Source organism: Pteronotus mesoamericanus, unplaced genomic scaffold (assembly GCF_021234165.1).
Source record: "Pteronotus mesoamericanus isolate MK-2021 breed Mesoamerican mustached bat unplaced genomic scaffold, CSHL_Meso_final scaffold_54, whole genome shotgun sequence".
In the NCBI taxonomy this organism is placed as follows: domain Eukaryota; kingdom Metazoa; phylum Chordata; class Mammalia; order Chiroptera; family Mormoopidae; genus Pteronotus; species Pteronotus mesoamericanus.
In genome coordinates, this window is record NW_026555321.1 from 27652057 (window position 1) to 27675150 (window position 23094).

Below are 23094 nucleotides of genomic sequence, written 5' to 3' on the forward strand. Positions count from 1 at the left end.
TGAAGTCACAGTTTCTTCCTTCTCAGGGCACTACCGTGAACACCTCAAGACCAGGAAATCATCTTCCTCATCACATACCAGGGTATTATTCATGCAGTTTACTCACTGTAAAGAGTTCCCTTGAAATAAAACTAACTACTAGTCAAAGATTGAAGAATTACATGTCAATCAATTTTTTAATAAGCCCATTTATGGGGAGGGGGTTGTGGAGAGATGTAACCCTTCTTTGCTGTTTCTGAAAACACAAGTGGTGGGAAAGGCGTCAGGATTCCTTTGCGGGAGGGTGTCAGGCACTGCACTCGAGCTGTAAGTGGGGACTATGATCCTTTTTTGCACCAGCTTTTTCAAAGCAATGTTCTTAAAAATAAGGATTTGTGTTAAAAATAAGGATTTAGGTGTGGTGTGTGGTTTGGGAGTAGGGGACATATGGCTATTAGTGAGGAAATCTCTAATGTACCTCTTGGCGCCTTTAGACTAGGGAGTTTTGGGGTCCACCGAGCTGTCAAGTTCCATTCTATTCCACAGGCAGTTCCCTTGAGCGTTCGAAAAGTATGGAAGTCCGCGGGTGCAGAGGGCCTAATTCCCAGGAGGATTTGGGGATTTCGGGACGGCCGAGGTTTTCCCTAAGCGGGTTTCAAGGCTGCTCAGAGCCACGACTTGCAGCCTCCCTTGGCCAGCGCCTGGGCTTTTATGGGGCAAAGAGGAGAAAAGCTAGGAGTTCGGTTCCCGCAAGGGCGGTGGCCGGGGTTCGGGGTCGGGACGCGGAGACTGCGCGGGCCCGGGTGGGGCGGGGGCGGGGCCGCGACGGGGCGGGGCGGGCAGCGGAGGCCGGGGGCGGGGCCAGGCGCGCGGCTAGCACTCTCTGGGGGCCGCTCGGCTCCGCCTCGACGGGCTACGCAGGCGGCGGGGCTGCGGCACGGGCCGGGCAGCACCATGGCGGCGGCGGCGCCTGATGCTGCGGAGGCTTCTTCCGAGGCGTCGGCGGCGACTGCGACGGCAGAGCCCGAAGCTGGGAACGTGGACAGTCGCGAGGTCCGAGTGCTGCAGAGTCTGCGGGGCAAGATCTGTAAGCGGGGGACTGGCTGAAGGGACCCACCCAGTGGCGGCGCGGCCGCGGGGCTGAGGGGGCGGTGTGCGCGCGGGGGTGGTGGCGCTGAGCGGCGCTGGGGTCGCAGGAACGTGAGGGGGCCTGGGCGCGGGCTGTAGCCGGGCGAGACGCGTGGGGAGAGCGGGCGTGGGTGAGGCTGGAAGGGGGGTGTGTTGGGGGAGGCGTCGCCCGGACAGGGCGGCGTGGGCTGGGCTGCCACTGTCGCGAGGGAGTGGAGAACCGGGAATCTTTCCGGGACGGGGGCGCCTGGGCCACGCCGGCGTGAGGGGCTCGGCTTGGGGGCGCGGCCTGGACGCGCGGACGCCCCAACTTGGGGCGCGGGCCGGGGGCGTGAGGCGCTTCCGGCCGCCCTCAGACGCAGGCCTGCGGGCGGCTGCGGGCGCCCGGGAGCAGCCCGGAGGTGGGAGTCGAGCGGTAATTACCGGAGGCGCGGCCGGAGGAGGAGGAGGAGGAGGGCGGGGAAGTAGGGCTGGCCGGAGAGGAGGGGGCTGCCCGTTTCCTGGGCTCACCAGCTTGGGCGAGGTTGAAAAAGGCGCCCTGGTGAGGAGGAAACAGGCCGCCGTGGGACTCGAGTGGCCGCCGCACCGGGTGTTCGGGAGGGGCCGGGGCTGGACACCTGTACTCGCCCCACTTGAATCGAGAGACAGCGTGCCTGACACTGAATTCAGGCAGGATGTAGTGGCTTCCTGTGAGCAGGTCTCAAAACACAGTCATCCAACCAGGTCTCTTAACCCATTTAATTCATTTCCTCCTCATGCGGTTGCTACTTTTATGAACGGGCCGTAGTTGTTTGTTGACTTAATACAAATTTTTTGCCTAGAGCATTATCATAGACCATTTGAGTCCAGGCATTTGGACATTTTTTTTGGGGGGGGGGAATGACCCTTTGGCATCAGATTGCCATTTTTCCCCCACAGTAATTTAGTCAGGATACGCTGTTTTTTCCTTATTTGTAAGGTATATCAATAAGCCTTGTTTTTGCTTTTGTCAAATATTTGTTTTCTCTATTCAGTAGAGAAAAAGTTTTCTCTTTTCAGACTGGAAACGTGCTTCATGTTTTATGTAAATAAAACGCCTTAGGAGGAGTACTTTTTACTTTGTATGAAGAAAAGCGAATTGCATTCAAATGGCTAACAATGCTGTTTCTTCCACAGGATGTAAGATTTTCCTCTTTGTGAATAATGGTATTATTAATTGAGCTTGGATTCTCCCACTTTCCTCTTTTCATGTTGCTCTCTTTCAAGTTCTTGGGATTTTATGAAACCTTAGAAGCAGATATGTTAAATTTTTTTCACCTTTCTATTATCAGAAGTAGTCCTCAGGCCCTTAAGACAGTACAGTTCTTAAAACCTGAAAAATGACGCCAGAAAAGTTGATCTTGTCTGTATCTAACTTCCCAACTTGGAAGTTACCTTCGAGGATATAAACTCTCTCAAGAATTCAGATGGCCTTTACTTAATATTTGTATATATCTAATTTAATATTTGGGAAAACTGTAAATGGGCCAGCGTTTCCCCTTTGATCTAATTTTCCAAATTTTGTACCACTTTACATTTTGGTGTCCCTTCATGCTAGGCACTCTCCAATGGCGCCTCGCTGATTTACATAGCTGCAGATTATACCTTGGAACTACCTGTACACAGGTCTTGGACTTGAGGGTTGGGGTTAGGCTGTTTCCAGAAGGACTTAGCTGCCCTGCACTTTCACCTGCTCCATGGCAAAGATACCACAGTAAGAGATACCACTGTAAGTGAAACTTGGGCCAAGAAATAAGAAAACACAACTTCGTTCCTATGGCTTAGAGCAACCCCACCACTGCCCATACACGGAGACTGATCTGGAATGATATTACCACTTTAACCATAGACAAAGTATTACATCTGTTATCTCAGTTTCTTGCTTTTTGAATTGCTCAGCTTTTAGCTTAGATCATAGAGTATCTGCTTCATAAGAGAAAATGTATTAGGATACTTATATATGAAACTTCTCCCCATCTTCCTTGTCATTTCTTTGCCCTCCTTTTAGCTGGTGTAATCCAGAGTTGGTTGGCATTCAGGACACCTTGAAGAGATGTTGTTTTCTGTTTTCCTGAAACTGACATGTGGGTTTTGCATGGTGGGGGTTGCGGGGGCTGGAAGAGTCATTAGCCAGGTGCTAAAGTCACAGAAATGGGATGGTGGTAGTTGTGGCACTGAAGATACTAAGCGGCTCGAGGGTGGAAGTAACCATGTCATCTTTCCTTTTCATCATCCTGGGAGACCTTGGAGGAAAGGCTGATAGGGCCCACTAGCCTGAAGATGTGCTGGCAGAATCCAAACTGCTGATTGAGAGTCTCTGATCTGGAGAACTAGAGATCCGTGGGGCTGAAAAGGGAGCCTGAAAGGAAATGTCTTTTTTTTCTGAACTGGGGTAGGACCCGTCAACTCCAAATTATACCAGCAAAAAAAAAAAGTGAGCATGGATTGATTTATTTATCTTTAAAGTTCTAGAGATAATAGGGCATAACCTTTTTTATGGGTTTCATTCCAGTATTTATTAACTTCCCCATATACTTTACAAGGCGAAATACCAGGTTGACAGATTGAAAAACAATTTTGTGGTAGAAAGTATCAATAATCAACTGCCATTAGCAAACCCAGTGTTGCTGACAATATTTTTGTCTTACGTGTTTATTCCAAATTCCCTTAGGTCCTTTTAGTGCCCTAGGAAACCATGGCAGTTCCAAATAGTCTGCTTTGTTAATATTCAAGAGGCACAGTTCGTTGTTGGGTGTCCTACAGTTGTCATATGAACCCTTGATGAAAGAAATTAAGGGTTACTTCAGACTCCATCCTTTGGTCTGAACTCTTGTGCAGTGAGTGGCAGGTGTGCTAGCTGAAACAATTTTCCATTGCCCTCCCCCACCCCAAAACACATGCATGCATGCGCAAAAGAAGATTAGGGCCTTCTCCTTTATACTTCTAGGCTTCATGCTGTTATGTTATGGAGTCCTTTTTGTTTACTGCTTTTTGCTAAATTTGCTCTTGTCTAATTAAATCAGGTTGTGAACTGCTGCTGAAAGAGCCCATGCCACCTCGTGCATGGGTTTACCTGTTCAAGGGAGACCAGATTTATAAGGAAGCCAGATTTGAGGATATGCGTTAACATTCACATGTATGGTATAGTACAGAATCTGGGACCATGATATGTCCCAGAATTTATTGGTCTCCCTGATATCTTCAGATGAAAGAATGACCTAGGGCTGTTTGGCAAGGGTAGGATCGGTAGGGCATGCCTTAGTTTAGATGCTTGGTCAGGTTAGGCACCTAGGTTTGAATCTTCACTTAATTTCCAATTTTTGTAAATCTCTGTGTGCCTCTGTATTTTCATGTATAAAATGGGCATAGTAAAAACATCTATCTCCCAGGATTCATTTGAGGATTAAATAAATAACTATTCTCTGATTATTTTTCCTTCTTCCCCCAGAAGTGGGGACAGGCGTGGACCATGTCTTAAGCAGGAATAAAGCAGGAGATAAAAACTAATCTTTATTTGATGTTCTTATCCAGCTTGTACTGGAATTTCCTGGTATGCAAAGCTGATTAAAATCAGAAGACCTGTATTCTGTTTCTACATTGGTAATTATTATGCATGTGACAACTTTAGGCAGCTAGCTCACTTACCTTTGAGTTTATCTTCCTCATCTTTAAAATGGGAATAGTGCTTCATCAAGTACATTTTGTTCCCTCTAGCTGGGAGGGTTTTTCTCCTTTCTTTCACCCCTCTATTTATGTTGGAGAACTCCTGCTCATACCTCAAAAGCATCCTCCACGTCATCTCCATGTCCTCTCTCTTCTTCGGGGTACTACCACCCTCATCCCTGGAGAGAAGGTGTTAGGACTTTGTACTGCTGGGGAATCACCTTATTATCTATCACACTTTATAAAAATTATTTATCCTGTAAGACTGAGCTCTTTCAAGGTAGAATGTGTTCTTACTCATTTTTAAAAAAATTATTCCAGTGTCAACACGGTGCCTAGAACAGTATAGGCCTTTAGAAAATGCCCTACCTCTCACTATGGTGTCCTGAGGAGGATTTGAGATACAAGATATGAAAGTGTTTTGTAAATTTTATAGCTAAATGAAATAGGAGAGATGATATTATTAAGAGAAAACTACATGGATCTGTGGCAGGAAGTTCATCCTTTTCAAAATCACATTGCCAGATGAGTTTAGGTTTGAACTGTTGCCAAAGTTGCCCCATTAAGAAAATGATTTAATTTTTCTAAATGCATTGATTGCTGATTATTAGGGGATTTGAATATTGTTATCTGACTGTATTCCATTAATATTTTTACTAATTGGTCCTGAGTCCTATAAAGAAAAATCTTTTAATCACACCTTACACAGTGTATGTTTTTTATTTGTCATGGCAGGTTTGAAGGTTGTTTTTTGTTGTTTTTTTTTTTAGTAACAAAGTATAAATCAAAACTTTTTATTGACTACAATAGAATTGAGAGGGAGAGATTAAAAAAGTTTATTTATGCTAAGAATTCATTATTGCCAGATACTTGAAGTGAGATGTTATTTAATAAATTAATAGAGGCAGTATTTAAAAAGGGTTTGTTCATGATAAGAAATCATTGTCAGAAATTTGAAATGAGAAGATAAGTTCTTTAGAGAGGAGGAAGAACCCATCTTTCAGATGGATAGAAATGAGAGAAAAGGGTTCTTTGTAAAAGTTCACAGAGCAGTCTGCTAATCATTTGCTCTGAGGAAGACAGGAGGTAAACCTCAATGAGTTCATAGAGTTTTTTGGGGTTTTTTTTTTTTTGAACTTAGAACTCTTTGAATAGACTCTAAGAGACTGTGGAACTAATTTAGCTAAAATAAAACTATCATTTTATCCTTTAATCATAAATGCTAATCCTATTTCTGTGTTAATATTCTAAATGAAATTATGTGACAGTAATATCAGATTACATGTTTTATCTATTAATGAAGTTCTGTGCTCTTTTGACAGCTGCCAAAGTTTTGTTGTATAGCCACTGATCAGTTTAAATAAGAAACTTTATGTACATTAAGAAATTTTGCCCTGGCTGGTATAGCTAAGTGGATTGAGTGCAGCCTGTGAATCAGAAGGTCATTGGTTCAATTCTCAGTCAGGGCACATGCCTAGGTTGCCGGCTAGGCCCCTAGTAGGAGATGTGTGAGAGGCAACCACACATTGATGTTTCTTTCCCTCCTGTCCCTTCTCTCTGAAAATAAATAAATAAAATCTTTAAAAAGAAAAGAAAGAAATTTTTATTATATATATCTTTAGTTTTAAAGGCCATTTTTGTCATTAAAAATCCCTGGCTAACATGATATATATACCTTATGAGGTTATACCAGTACACGTCAGTGAACAGTAATTGACAAATTTTTATTAAGAGCTTGGTTCTAAGAAGATGAATAATGACAGAATGACTTTGGAAAGTCTTTAACTTTGCTGAACCCCTGTTTTCTTATAAAATGAGAGGTTTGGATATGGTCTTTAACATCCCTTTTAGCACTAAGTATTTTAAACTTGAGCCATTCACTTTAGATGCATTAGATGCTTTGACTTTAATGCTGAAATATATTTAGTATGCTTGTTTTGCATAAGATGCACTATTTTGAAAAACCTTTATCTAAGATTTATTAGATCAGATTTCAGATTGAGTTGGTTTTTTTTTTTGGTTTTTTTTTTTGTTTTTTTTTTGTGAGCTTAATTTATTCAGCAGTACCTACTATATATCTGAGTGATAGCGCACTAGCCCATTGGACTGTGATTGGGCCTCGGCTATGAAAGGAATGAAAAAGTTCCTTACTAGTTTATCCTAAAGTATATTAAGCGATAGTTGCTTTTTAGACACTTGAATTCTTAGAGAATTATAGAAGTTTAGAGCTGGAAGTTAGAGAACATACCCTGTTTTGTCCTCTCTTTTTATAAATAAAGAGGTTGACAACCATAGCTCATGTGTCACACAGTTAATGGCCTGTTGGGCCCTAGTCCACTAGTACTATCAGAGTTCTTTCTAGCCCTGGCTGGTGTGTATCAGTAGATTGAGTGCTGACCTGAGAACCAAAAGGTCATCAGTTCCATTCCTAGTCAGAGCATGTGCCTGGGTTGTGGGCCTGGTCCTCAGTTGAGGGTGTGCAATATTTTTCACACATTGATGTTTCTTTCCCTTTCTTTCTCCTCTCAATAAATAAATAAATAAATAAATAAATAAATAAATTTTTTTCTTTCTAAAATGCTACATAGGATGAATTAATTAGTACCATTGTTGGAGAGACACTGCATTTAATATATGAAGATTATATTGCCTATCTAGTGTTATGTCCAGTAGTAATAGATTTTCATTTTGCTATTTGCAACTCATCTGTTCATTTTCAAGAACTTTGTGAAGTGGTTAGAATTACTGATGAGACTGTGACTGGAGACTGTGATTGTGACTTATGTGGAGATTGAGCCTGGATGCTTTCCTGTTTGTGTCATGCTCTAACTCACCTGTTTTCAGTCCTGTCTGCTGATCAGCATCACCTGTGAACCTAAATTCTGATGCTCAGGCTCTACTCCAGACTTGCTGTATAAGAATTTCTGGGGTGGTACTTGGACATCTGCAGGCTTAAAATGTTCCCCAGAGGGTGATAATGGGCAACTAGGATGGTAAACCTCTGCCTTTGCCAGTTGAACAGACTAACCACAAACTACCTGAGTGGTAGCAACCTGCTGTGCATGACCATTTAAAGGGAACGAACAAAAAGGTTGATATGAGCAAAGGGAGGTTTTAATTTATTGTAAAAATAAACAAATTAAAATAATATAAATACCTGTTATAAAATTCAAAAGATACAAAAGGATATACATAAAACAAGTTTTCTTTTGTTGTCCCCTAGCCATTCCCTCTTCAGAAGTAAGCATTACCAGTATTTATAAGCATAAATGTATGGGTATTAACATCTCTATCACCAGCATTCAAATAATAGCAAAATATACAGATTTTTTACATCTTGCTATTTTATATTTAACAATAATAGTTTGAAGACTTTTCATATCTGTATATATAAAAAGCTGCCTCATTTTTTAAAATACAGGGTCCAGCAGAAGTAACACTTGCTGGACTGTGGTTGGTAAGTTAATAATATGGGTGTGACAATATATAGTTTTAATTTGAACATTTCACCTAAAATGTCATATGGTATTGTTATGTTACAGAATTACATGCTTATGATTTTGTAATAAAAAGGGGTGTTATTTGTGCTGGGCCCTGCATATTTTATTGATTACGCTGTTAGAGTTGTCCCAGTTCTTCTCCCTTTGCTCCCCTCCACCCAGTACCCCTCCATTCCCTCTGGCAGTCTCTCCCTTAGTTCTTGTCCGTGGGTCATGCATATAAGTTGTTTGGATACTCCATTTCCTATACTGTTCTTTATATCTGCCTGTTTATTCTGTATCTGCCAATTTGTGCTTCTTAATCCCTGTACCTTTTCCTTCCTTCTCCCCCTCCCAACTGATAACCCTCCAAATGATCTCTATATCTATGATTCTGTTTTGCTTGTTTGCTTAATTCGTTTTTTAGATTCAGTTGTTGATAGTTGTGAATTTATTGCCATTTTAATGTTCATAGTTTCAATCTTCTTTTTCTTAAATAAGTCCCTTTAACATTTCATATAATAGTGGCTTGGTGATGAAGAACTCCTTTAACTTTACCTTGTCTAGGAAGCATTTTATCTGCCCTTCAATTCTAAGTGATAGTTTTGCTGGATAGAGTAATCTAGATTGTAGGCCCTTTGCTTTTCATCACTTTAAATACTTCTTGCCAATCCCTTCTAGCCTGCAAAGTTTCTTATGAGAAATCAGCTGACAGTCTTATGGGAACTCCTTTGTAGGTAACTTTCTGCTTTTCTCTTGCTGCTTTTAAGATTCTCTCTTTATCTTTAACCTTTGGCATTTTAAATATGATGTGTTTTGGTGTGGTCCTGTTTGTGTTCATCTTGTTTGAGACTCTGCTTCCTGGACTTGTATGTCTACTTCTTTCACCAAATTGGAGAAGTTTTCTTTTATTTTTTTTTCAAATAAGTTTACCATTCCTTGCTCTTTCTCTTCTTCTGGCACCCCTATAATTTGAATGTTGGTATGTTTGAAGTTGTCCCACAAGCTCCTTAGCCTTGCTTTTTTTCTTTTCTTTTTCTTTTCTTTTCTTTTCTTTTCTTTTCTTTTCTTTTCTTTTCTTTTCCCTCTCTCCCCCTCCCTCCTTCCCTCTCCCTCCCTCCCCCTCCCTCCCTCCCCCTCCCCTCCCTCCCTCCCCCTCCCCTCCCCTCCCCTCCCCTCCCCTTCCTTCCTTCCTTCTTTCCTTCCTTCCTTCCTTCCTTCCTTCCTTCCTTCCTTCCTTCCTTCCTTCCTTCCTTCCAAGAAACATCAGTGTGCAAGAGATAAGAGATACATTGATTACTTGCCACTTGCCTCTCCCATGCCCCCAACTGGAGATCTGGCCTGCAATCCAGGCATGTGCCCTAACTGCAAATCAAACCAGTGACCTTTTGGTTGGCAGGCTGGTGCTCAATCCACTGAACCACACCAGCCAGGGCCTATTCTTGGTTTTATTTGGATTCTTTTTTCTTTTTGCTGCTCTGATTGAATGTTTTTTTTCTTCCTTATGTTTCAAATAATTGATTTGATTATTGGCTTCATCCACTCTACTGTTGCTTCCGTTTAAATTTTTCTTTATTTCACATAGGGCAACCTTCACTTCTGCCTGTCTTTTTTATGCTGCTGAAGTACCTAGTGAGTTCCTTGAGCATCCTAATAACCATTGTTTTGAACTCTGATCTGATAGATTGCTTATCTCCATTTTGTTTAGATTTTTTTTCTGGAATTTTGTTCTGTTCCTTCATTTGGGCTATATTTCTTTGTCTTCTCATTTTGTCAGCTTCCCTGTGTTTGTTTCTATGTATTAGAGCTGCTTTTACTCCCTGTCTTAGTGGTGTGGCTGATTGTAAAAAAGCACACTGGTAAGTTGGATGGGGCAGAGCCTTAGATAATCGCCAGGGCTGGGCAGGCTGTGTGAACCAGGTTGATGTTGTCTTAGATATGGTATTGCCATTCTGTGGCTCTGTGTGTGGGAGGGCACAGAAAGGGGACAGTGCCTCTCCCTGGCCTCGGGAGGAAGCTGTTCCCTGGCACATGCCCTGATGCGAGCCACTTCAGTTCCTCCCCGTATGCCACTTGTGCTCTTCCAGCTGCAGCCTCTGCTGAAGCCCAGAGGAAGTGAGTCTGCCTAAGTCCTAAGTCTGTTGTGGGCCCTTTAAGAGGAGACTCCTAGCCTTGGATGGTGTGACTCAGTGGCTTGAGCACCAGCCTTCGAATCAAAGGGTTGCTGGTTTGATTCCCAGTTAGGGCACATGCCTGGGTTGTGGGCCAGGGCCCCAGTAGGGGGCGCTTGAGAGACAACCATACATTGATGTTTCTTTTCTTCTCTCCCTCCCTCCCTTCCCCTCTCTAAAAATAAATAAATAAAAAAAAATTTTTTTAAAGGAGGAGACCCCTGAGAATCCCGCAGTTTCTTCAGCCACCCCGTCCCCCACTGGTTTTTACAGCCAGAAGTTTGGGGACTTATCTTCCTGGCACTGGAAACCTGGGCTGTGTAGTCTGGTGTGGGGCTGGGATCCCTTGCTCCCAAGGTATCCCTCCTGATTTTTATCCACCACCTATTCTGTGTCTCTTCCCCTCCTACCCGTCTAGATGTATATGACTTTTTTAATTCTTTGGTTGTCTAACTTCCATATGGCTCGATTTTCTGACGATTCTGGATGATACTTGTTTTGTAGTCTAGTTGTAATTTTTGCTATGGTTGTGTGAGGAGGTGGACCGTGTTTACCTGTGTCTCCATCTTGGCTGGAAGTTTTGGTCGGGAGCTGCCTCATTTTTAACAGCTGCATAATATTTCACCATGTGGCTACATCATGGTTTATTTAACAAGCCCCCTGTTGATGTTCGTTTAGGTTATTTCCATTCTTTGCTATTAAAAACATTACTGCAACAAATAACTTTGTAGGTATGTCATTTTTAATATGAGTATATGAGCCTGTTAGTAGGATAAATTCCTAGATTTTATGACTTTGGTAGGTGTATTGAATGGTATGTATATTTTTATTTGGAAAGATAATGCCAAACTGCTTTTCACAGAAACTGTGGCAATTTATGCTCCTCCCAGCAGTCTATGAATGTCTGTTTCTTTACACACACATAGCGTGTATTTTAAAACTTGTTGATTTTTACTGATCTGTAAGATAAAAAGAAACATCTAATTTGTAGTTTTAATTTGCACTTGTTTGAAATGAGGTCAAGGATCGGTTCATATTTTCAAGAGCCATTTTTATTTGCACTTTTTGTTGAACTTGTCTCCTTCCTTCCTTCCTTCCACCCTGCCCCCCCGCATTGGCTTATTTCATTCTTCTTTCTGATTTGTGGGAGTGCTTTATGCAGTGAGGAAGTTAGCCTGTTTTTCTTTTACGTGCAAAAATTTTTAAAAATTTCGGTGCTTTGGCTGATGCCTGTGTGTGTATTCTTGAGGAGGAGTTGATTGTGAGATTGAGGGAGGATAGTCAGTTGTTGATTTCATCCACTTATCATTTCTAATATGAGAATAAAGATGGAGACAGAACTGTTTGAGGAAAGGTAAGTGAAGACTTATAAACAGGAGTTAAAAGACAATAGTTTGGGAGATTTTTGCAGCAAATCCTACAAACAGAAAGAAAACACTTATATAACACTCTGTGCCAGCCACTGTTTCAAAACACTTTAAGCATATTAACTAATTTAATCCTCACTGTAATTATAAGTACAGTTATTGTCCACATTTTGAAGATGAGGAAACTGAGGCACAGAATAACTAAACAAGTAACTTGATCAAGATAAGACAGCCAGTGCTTATTGGAGCTGTCATTCAAACTGGGGAGACTGGCTCTACAGTCCATCCTGTTATTCTGAACCTACTATGCTACACTGCATCTCTATTAGTTAGTGTCAACAATATATTAAAAGTTCATACAAACTTTAAAAAGGAAAAGGCTATTAGAAAAATAAAGAAGCCCTGACTGGTGTGGCTCAGTGGGTTGTGCATTGTCCCAAAAGCAGAAAGGTCACAGGTTTGATTCTAGGTCAGAGCACGTGCCTGGGTTGTGGGCCAGGCCTCTGGTTCAGGGCATGCAAAAAGCAACCGTTCCATGTTTCTCTTGCACATTGACTTCTCTCCTTCCCTCTCTTTCTCCCTCCTTTCTCTTCTCTCTAAAAATAAATAAAATCTTTTTTAAAAAAAAAGAAATATAAAGGATATGAATAGGCATTTTACAGAAAAGGAGACACAAAAGGTTAGGAAACAAATGAAAATCCTTGTAAGATTTAACAAAAATTAATCAGGGAAATAAAATTTTTAAAAAGTCACCAGTCTGAAAACAGAAAAACTTGTTAATTTCAGTTCTTGGTGAGGATTTAGGGAAAAGGTACTTTCTTCACTGTTGCTATGGTTTTAAATTGGTAAAGCAATGTTGAAGAGCATTTTGACAGTATCTGTTAAAAATTTAAGTGTATATACCCTATGCATTTCTACATCTACCTTATGGAAGCACTTGTTCGTTTGCAGAAGAGGCATACATAAAGATATTTAATGTTGCCTTGTTGGTTAAACAGAGCAATTAGAGACAACTAGTGTCCATCAGGAGTAAAATGGCTAAATAATATATTCTTATACATATTCTGTAGCAGCTAAAAAGAATGAGGTGTGTCTATAATGTGAAAGGAAACAACTTTAAGATGTATTGTTGGATAAAAATAAGAACAAAGAGTGATATGTGTGGTATCATATTTTGTTTCATATGGGAAAATGCACAGAAAGAGGTTTTAAAAGATTTACAACATTGGTTACCTCAGTGGTGGATAAAGGGAAATTAGCCTTACTTTTAATGATCTAATTTTCTATAGCATGTTTTTGTGTGTTAGTTATGTTATTTAAAAAGTGAACTTGATACAGTATTTAGCTGTGTGAGCCTCTCTTCCTCTACCCTTGAAGACTATCCTCTCTGCAATATAAGGATAACCAAGGGTTAAGCTTGGTAACATTTTGAGTGCACATAGATTTTTCTGTTAAGTTTTTGGGTAACTTTATTTCCTTTACTTTGCCTGTTTTCACCATTTGTGTTCAAAAAGTTGACTGAAAAATCCAGTGTTTTGTTTCAGAGAAATGTAGTAAAAATAATAATTTTGATCCTTTAAAATATTATAACATTTGTTTAAATGATACAGAACTTAGTTCTGAATTTGAGCATATTTATTTATTTTAATCGTCACCTGAGCATGTTTATTATTGATTTTTGAGAGGGGGGAGCGGAGAGAAAGAAACACTGATGTGAGAGAGAAACATTGATCAATTTGCTTTCCATATGTGCCCCTACTATGGATTAAACCCTCAACCTTTTGGAGTTCAGGATGACACTCCAACTAACAGCCATCTGGGCAAGGCTGGACAATTTTATCTTATATAACATTTTCTTAGGATGAGAAAATGAGCTAACATTTATTGAGTCTTTATTCTTTTCTATGTACTGTGTTAGAGTACTTTGTAAATTGTTTCATTTAATCTGATTTCATGAAGAAGATTGTTATTATTCCTCTTTTAGTGAAGAAACAGCAGGCAGAAAGGTTATTTGTTCAGATTTTAAAGTGACAGAGCCAGGTTTTCAGAAGGTCTTTAAGTTATCAAAGCCCATACCCCTTTCTCTACCAAGTTGCCTATCAGATAGTGTATTGGAAAGAACTGATGAATACATTTCTGTTGTCAAGAAGTTGATAATTATCCCTGAATTGGTTATAGTCTAATGTAATGGATATTCAATAAAACTAGAATGTTGAAATGGTATATCTTTAGTAATGTTTTGGGATTCACACACTACTCTTTTTTGCATACTTGCATGTGGGTTTGTCTTGTTAGAACACACAGTTACACATAAACCTATATATTGATACATGCATGTGTGTGGGTGCAACTTTTTTATATCTAGGTGCAACATTTTTTTGAAAAGCTCTAGGTCATGAGTCCATTTTGGCTCCGTGGATTGTTACCAGAAATAGCTGCCGTAGCCCATATAACATCTGTCCCTAGAGTCCTTAGTTCAGCTACCACCTGACTTTCTGCCCCCCCACCCCCTTTTTTTCCTTGCCTCATGAGGCTCTCTTGGTCAGCTTAGGAACCTTGCTAAGCTTCATGTAGCTGTAGGAACCATTGGCGTATCCTAGGAGAGATTCTTACCATATGTGCTTCAGAAATTGGTTTGCTACTTGAGAAAAAGGGGCTTAGGGGTCAGCACACGGTCAAAACTGAAACTGGAAATGAGCAAGGCAAACCACAGGAAGATCCTGCCTGCATCTTGGTGACGTATCTATAACCCATGGACACTTCCTGTGAAACTTGCCTTTTCAAGTGCAAGAGTTTCCTAATTTCTTGTTGTGTACTAAGCTTCAGTCAAAGGTGATTAATATGAAAGCAGTATAGATCACTGTATGACAGTTATTGTACACATGGCTTGTGTGAAACAACTGGTCCCTAATTCTGTTCTGTAGACTTTGCCACTGAAGAGTTGCATCTTACCTAGTAGGACATTTTTTGAGGAGTTGCTATGGAACTTAGGCTTTAACCTTTGCTTTATGCCTTGTCAGGAATTGTACTTATTGTTCAGGTTTTATAGCCACAAAACAGTTCTTTGCTCACTATGAGTGTAGGCTAACCACCTAAGCTATGCTGGAATCCTGTAGTCCTTTGCCCACTCAGGTGCTTGCTCAGTGGTACTACCTTGCTTTTAGGTATCTTGATGATTGCACAGTACTTTATTTCCATGATGGAGTGGGGATTGTTGGATTATTATGATTTAATAAGGGGTGCCTGTCTGCAGTTTCTACTCAGAACCATGTTGCCAGGTCTTTGATTGTTAAAGAGAAACCAGAAATAATGTATGTATTTATTATTAACTCACCCAGTTTCTAGATGTTGCTTGTATTTTTTTTTTTAACACCATGAGGGCCAAACAAATCTCTGGCTACCCAACCCCCAATTTGTATCCTTTCGAATAGTTCAAATGTCTCATTTTAAAGGTATGGAGCCTGGCCAATAGAAAGGCTAGGCGTTTTTCTATTTTTTTTTTATTACTTTTGAAATAAGAATCTCACCTTAAAAAAAATAAATGAGCTCCTCTGGCGTATCTAGTTGTTAAATTACAGATTATCTTTGGTCAGGACTTTACTTGGGTAAAGAGAATTGTGTGTAGATGCTAATTTTTAGGAATCTTCTAACCAAGCAAGGGCATTAACTAGTTACTATTTACAGAGTGCTTACTCTGTTCTAGGCATTGTGGTAAGTGCTTTACTTCTGTTAATGCTCATAGCAATCCTGAAGGATTATAGTTATCTCTTTTTATATAGGCAATTAAGATTAAAGACATACAGATCAAATACAAAGCTTATGTTGAAACTCAGATCTCTGTCTCCAAAATGAAGTCATTTAAACTTGCTGTACTTTACCAGTACTGTATGTTTTCAGAATTATGTGCAATTTTATTGTAGAAATTTTAATTAAACTTTATAAAAAATTTGAAAGCCCTTATGATATGTTAACATTATACAGAATTGTCTTATTTATACTTAGATGGCATAACAGAATTTTAATTTTACACTTGTCAACATCATGACTGTATTATATTTTATGGGTACATTGGCTTCATCCTTCTTTTTTTTGTGTGAATGTAAATGATAAAGTTTTCATGTTGTTTATAGCTTTTCCCCATCTAAAGTTTCAATCCTCTGTTTAGGTTGATATTCCTTTATTAGAACATCATCTTCTTAGTCGCTTAAGCCACATTATTCTCTCCCTATAGTATCTCTTCCATTGTTCTTTTTCCTACTATTGCCCTTTCATTACTTTAGGCCATTTAACTGTCAGGGTAATTTTTCCGAGGCATAGTTCTGACCATACACATTTTAGTGACCCTTGTTGCTTACTGAATAAAGTTAAAACTCTTTAGCTTGGCATTTAAGATTCTGTTTGATTCCACCCTTCTTTTACAATCTTATTACTTCTTATTCCCCTTTCAGCTCCCTTTATGCTTTGACCAGAGGTATCCAACCCATGGCCCGTGGGCTGCATGTGGCCCAGGATGTCTATGAATGTAACCCAGCATGAAATCATAAATTTACTTAAAATATTGAGATTTTCTTGTGATTATGTGTTGCAGTGTATTTAATGTGTGGCTCAGAGATGCCAAAAGTTAGGATACCTCTACTAGCCTATTTGCACTATTCACTGTCTCCTTGAAGATGCTCCTGCTGTTCCCACCTCTGAACCTTGTTCATTTACTCTTTGCATCCTCAATTTCTGTATTTTGGGGGAAAAAATAATTGGAAGAAGTTATTGTGAAGATTAAGTGAAGTAATGTATATGAAGTCCCTAAAAAAATCTGCTATGTGTAGTATGTGTATTAACTTATTTGGTAAATGGTAGCTATTATTATGGTTTAGCTTTCCTCCCACACCCAATAATCTTTGTCTTTAAGGTTATCTTTTCTAGGACCCTGGCCCTTTGCAGTTTCTCTTGGGGTTTAAGTTAATCCACCTGAGATCTGTGTTGGCTCTTATCCCTCTACTTAAACTATCCTTCGAATAAACTTGGGCCTACAGGATCTCTTAGGGTAATTTCAAAACAGAATAGTTGTCTGTTCCTTTCAGCATTGCTGTATTCAGAAAAACATTAAGAGTGGATTGGAAAGACTAAGCTTTGTCTTTGTAACTGATTTTTAAAAAAATTTATAAAAAGGAGCAATAATACCTCACAAGGTTGTTGTAGGGATCAAATAAGATATTTGAGAGATAGTTTAGTGTTAGTTTTGGCATATCCAACTACTTGATAAATATTTATCTCCTTTCTTACTTATCTCAGTAGTGTTCTTTTCTAGGACACACAGAAACATATAGACCTACAGATATAAATGCATGCACGTACCTCCCCCCCAGCATACACATAAGCAAATATGTGCATACTTGCATACATGTCCAGAGCATATACATCAGAATCTGCACCTAGCAGCCTGATACTTGAAATTCTAGTCCTAGGTAAAATTGATAGGGTAGGATCCGTATTTACTGTCTGTTAGCCTTTCCACAGAACTGTTGATATTGTACATAGAGAGTTACCCATCTTTCTGTTTCTGTTTATCTATCAGTTTTGATTTCCAGTGGTGTTTGTCTTCAAATTGTTTACTTTTTGACAATGACTGCAAGCTGATATTTTCTAGAAAATATTTACTTGTATCCCTTCTTTCAGGTATTTATGTAGATGTACCTTTTCAGTGGAGCCTTCCTTGGTTCCCCCTTCCTCTGCCTTTCATGTGGTGCCCATTTCTGCTTAACACTTAACTAGTAACATACTGTTAGCTCAAAAAAGATACAGCTTGGTCTGTTTTTCTCACTCTTGTATCCCTAGTATCTTAGTAGCTCTCAGTAATTTCTTGAATGTGTGACTTTCAGGATTGGTTGGTTTATTTTCAATATAATAACTCTTAGTGCTTTAGATAACTGTATGCAAGCAACTTTTTTAAACCTTTGGAGCAGTTGACATAAGTCAGCTTTCATGACCTGGAAAAAGAAGCTTATGTGTAATTTTGTAATTTGTGATGTTGTATTAGAATTCTTTTTTTGTCTATGCTAAAGTTATAAACACATACATATTCATACCTATTCAGTACATATTTCATTATCTATTATAAGCTGTGCATGGTTCTAAGAATCGGTCCTTTCCCTTAAGAAGTTTATAATTATGCCTTGGCTGGGTGGCTCAGTTGGTTGGAATGTTGTCCCCTATGCCAAAAGGTTGCAGGTTGAATTCCTGCTCAGGTCCCATGCCTAGGTTGCCTGTTCGATCCCTGGTCACTGTGTATATGGGAGGCAACTGATCTGTGTATCTCTCACATAGATATTTTTCTCTCTCTTTCTTCCTCTCTCTCTGAAATCAATAAACATATCCTTAGGTGAGGATTTAAAAAAAAAAATCCATAGTTTAGTGAATAGACATACAGTAGTTTTATTTTTTTCTCATCTCTACTAACTAATATGATGGAGAGCTCTGAGGCTCCATCTTCAGATCTCTTTTCTATCCATATTTACTCTCCTTGTGACCTTTTATAGTCTTAAGGTTTTATAAATATTATGTACTTTCTGAAGATTTTCAAATTTTATCTCCATTCAGTACATCTTCGCCCTCTTGGCATTTGCACTTGGATATCTAATAGGCAACTCAAACTTAATATGCTCAGTACAAACTCTTGATCCCCCTCCCCCAACAAGAGACTCCTCCCTCTGGAAGAGACATCACTGTTATCCAGCTGCTCAGGCTGAAACTCTAGGAGGTCTCCTTTGACCCCTCTTTCTCATACCCACATGCAAAATATCAGAAATCCTGTTGGCTCTATCTTCAATATGTGTATCCAGTTGACCACCTCTCCATGCCATGGTTGCCCATCCCTCCTCCCCAATTTATCTCTAATCGTGATCATTACAAGAGCCTCCTAGTTAGTCTTCTGCTTCCACATTTTCCCTTTTGCAATTAATCTTCTAAAACAAAAGTTAGATCATGACATTCTTCTACTCAAAAGCCTTCAATAGCTTCCCATTTCACTCAAAAAAGTCTAAGATTTTTCATTGCCCTACAAGACTTGCATAACCTACTTCTTTCTCCTACCTCATCTCTCACCATTTTCTTCCTCTCTCCATTTGGCTTATTGTTTTGCAGTCATACTGGCCTCCTTGCTATTCCTTCAGTGTGCCAAACTAACCTGTCTTGTGGCCTTTGCATATATCACTTTTTCTGCCTGTCCATCCCTTTCCCCAGATATCCACATGACTTAGTCCCTCATTGACTTCCTTTGGATATACGCTTAAATATCTTAATAGAAAGGACTTCCCTGATTCCCTGTATAAAATAACATTTCTCCTCTCCCTCTCTCTACCCTCTGGGCCTTGCCCTGTCTAACTATCTTCCCTACTTTGTTTCTTCTATGGCAATAAATATTATTTGCTCATTTAAGAGTTAATGATATTTGTCTTCCCTGTCTAGATTGTACAACAGTTCCATGTGTGCAGAGACCTATTTTTATTCCTTGTTATATCCCCAGCATTTAGAAAAGTACCTGGAATGGTTATAGGCACTTTAAAAATATTTGTCGAATGAAATGCTAGAAGTGCAGTACAATATGATCACCATAGTAGAAGTACATACAAGGAAATAAGGGAATGAGTGACATGACTACCTAGGAACTGAGGGAAGACTTTGTAAAGATGCCCTTAAACAGATCTATTTTGGAGAAAAAACAGGTAAGAGCATTCCATACAATGAAAATATCAGTGAGAGAACACTGTGTTCAAGGAGCCAAAAGTATAGTACTGCTAGAGCATAACTTGTGGGGGTAATGATTAAGTCCGTAGATAAGGCCAAACATGTAGTAGATGGAGCCAGATCATGAAGGCTTCATAGGCCAGATTAAGGAAGTTTAGATTTTATCCTGTAAGGTGGGTAGTGTGGTACTTTTGAGCAAGGGGTCATATATATGTTTACATACTAAAAAGGTAACTGGCAACAGTGTGACGGGGGAAAGGGGATCCAAGCTAAACAGGGCATTTTATTTAAGCTATATATGATGTTGCAAGCTATGATGCAGAGAAACAATTACTATCACATGAATGGGCAAGAGGCTATTTTATTTTATGGTTGGACAAAAACCACTGATGTGTAGTGTGAAGGTGTTCTTGGCATACTTGCAGTACATCTGTGAGGGAGAAGAAATGCCCTGTGGAGATGAGTTTGCTCATCTCTAAAAATCCACGCTTTAGGAGAGTTTTTAAAAAAAATTTACTTAACAATTATATTGTAAGTCATAATGTAGACCAGAAAAGTTTTTAAGGAGTACCATTAATGAATTCAACAAGAAGGGGTATTGTTACAGAATAAAGGGTGTCAAGCTTGAAGGTGAGCCTCCTTTCTTCATAGAGGATCAGTTGTTTTGTCAACAATATGCCTCATGATCTTGATTCACTGGTGAAGGAAATAGTGACATTTGTAAATATAATCAGGACTATACTATTTGCTGTAGGGCCAAAATATCTGCTTTTGTAGGATAAGTATCTGCCTTTGCATATTGCAGAACCCTGGCACAGACAGAATTTTTTAAATGAAGGATAAGTTGAAAACATTTCTGCTTTCACTCAAATGCAAGTAAAAACCACTTCCATTATTTCATTTGTCTTGCTCAGGTGTCTCAGCAATATGTTGAATGTCTGGAATACTTTAATCTTACTACTTTAGGATCAAAGCGTGATGTATATTTAAGGATAAGATGGAGGATAAAATGGTGCACATGGTTTGAATGTTGAGAATTTGACACTCCCACATGCATGGAAATATGCTGTATTATTGAGCACATTATAAAACATGCTGTATTATTGAACACATATCCAGATACTACGGTAGGAAATGATGAAATGTTTGCCAGAGGAAGATACAACAATATAGAGAATTAAGATCTATTTGTCTCCATTTCCCAAGTTGAAGCATTTACCTTTTGAACGTGCTGTGCCATCCAGCTCACTACCTAAATGAAACAATAAAAGTAGTTTTTAGTGAGACATTGCTTTATCATTTCTGAGTCCATGTTTGATTCAGGTAGCCATATCTAGCTGAAAGATTTACCAAACTCTAATGACTAGTAATGTAGGATGGAATTTTCTAATTTATTAGAAATAAAGAGTAAGGAAAGAAACCAGTCCAGGAGTAGGTTTACAGAATTACATAGAGATTTAGTAAAAGATTTCAGGTGGCTTATAGAATTGTTGGAAAGACTATGGAAACAGACTCCATGTTGAACTTTCAGGAATGACATTCAAAGCCACACTGCAGCTGGACCACCGAGTTACCCTCTCTTTTAGGATCAGAAAGGTGCCTGCAGAATTGGGAAGCTAATTTTTAGCTGCTTGATTTAGAACCTCGCCACCTTTGCCATAGTCAGGAATTCTCCACTGTTAGGAAATAGCCATCAGCAAGCAGCCATCTCTATCAGTAAGCTGTTGTCACTGCAGCTGGTGGTAGAGCCAAACCACACCTGCCACAACCTGTATGACCAAATGGATGCCTTGTGCCCTTCTTCTTGATACCAGTGAAACCTGGGACTACATTCAAAGAGCTCTGCAAATGCAGCTGCAGAAAACTTGGACGTCTGCATGACCGTGCTTGTTAGTATAAGCAGCCTAAATGCAACTTCCCTTCTCTTCTACCCCTCAAATTGCTAGTATGTCTGATTGCTGGAATTTAAGTCACATCCACAACTGTAACTAACTGCAGGAGGAGCTGGGAAATGTAGGTTTTTTTAGCTTTCTAGTCTGTGCAATGCAGAAAGTCATACACCAAAAGACATTGAAATGGATGACAAGTACTAATCCACCGTATGTTCCACGTATAGACCCCCAATTCTCCATAAGGCAAACCGCCATCAAATGGGTTATGGATAAATTAAGGTGGGTTGTAAATAAATACCATCAAACAATGTTGAGAAACACAGGAGTACTTTTTTTAGTATAATTTACTGTTTTATAGTGACACACTTTTAAAAAATACCTAAAATTGGTGCTTCACTTATATTTAGTGGTATATGGATGCCAAAAGTTTCCTCACACTCAATGTGTGGGTAGTGAATGAAAAGCCTGAAGGAGGGAGTAAAAGAAATCAAAAGGAGTGGTTTCCCTGAGCTGAGGGTTCAAATTCTGAAGCATGGTCAAAAAAGGTGGAAACTGAAAAGCAATCATTTGATTTGGTAGCACTTAGTATTATTAGTGTTCTAAAAGGTCCTAGTAAAGAAATGGAGTCAGAAGCCAAATTGCAGGTTCAGGCTGTGAGTAGGAGGGAAAGGATTAGAGGAGAGGTTATAGAATAAGTTTTAAAGAAGCTTATATTTTAAGGAGCAGTAGTTTTGTTTTGTTTTTGTTTTTCTGGTCCAATGTACTTTCTTATGTATGTACCATGCTTAATTAGGACTAGTGAGGCCCAAAGCAAATATCACATGCAGGACAAGTACAGTCTTCCAAATTTCCTCACTTTTGTCTTTTTGTCTAGTGTGATAAAGTGTGTGCTATAATCTCTTTCAACTTGAGATAAAATGGGTGCAACACTATTTTTATTCTCTAACCATTAGCTACTTCACTTTTGATTTTTTTTTTTACAAAGTGGCATTTAATTTTGATTACATTTTTAATAAAGTGCCAATTTTGGAGTTGCAGTTTAAAGTCTTAATAGTTAATCAACATATTTGTATGATTGATTGGTGAACTGGGCATTGATTAGATGAATTCACTTTCAATGTAGTTTATTTGAGCATTAGTGACAAGATACTCAAAGAGTATAGATTATGATAACTGCTTTTATAGGAAGTGATGTGAGAGCATTTTATATATTACATAGAACTTTTAAAATTTATTCTAAATATCTGATAATGTCAGCTTCACTGGATGCTGCAGACAGCACAATCCCTATTGTCTCTTAAAAGGCGGGTGGTGGAATATGTATACATTTAATAGTGTAGTTTTCTTAAAGTGTACTTATGTGAGCAAAACAGGAACACATTCAAGGGCAGTAATTAAATGTTCTAAGTTTCCTCATTAGATGTGGAACATGTCTATTATGATTTTAGTTCCAAATTTGTTTACATGCTAGGGCCTATTGAGTGACCTAGTTGGATTTTTGGTTAAAAAAAAGCAGAAATTACATACAGGGGAGATATTGAAGAAGAAGGGAAGACTACAAGGAGGAGAAAGTTGAAAATAATGAAAACAATTGTGACCAGTGCCCTGGAGTGAGAGGGAGGGAATGGGATAGAGCGAGCACAGGTAGATGGATGAA

The 23094-nt window shown here is 39.4% G+C and overlaps 1 protein-coding gene across 1 annotated transcript in view; it reads left to right on the forward strand.

Annotated features, from left to right (window-relative positions):
* Window positions 1-862: 862 nt before the first annotated feature.
* RASA2 (RAS p21 protein activator 2) overlaps window positions 863-23094 on the forward strand; it is a 110745-nt gene continuing 88513 nt past the window's right edge. The window contains exon 1 of the mRNA XM_054595596.1: window positions 863-1066. Coding sequence (XP_054451571.1) covers window positions 934-1066 — 133 coding nt within the window. The 5' untranslated portion in view covers window positions 863-933. The remainder of the gene's footprint in view (window positions 1067-23094) is intronic.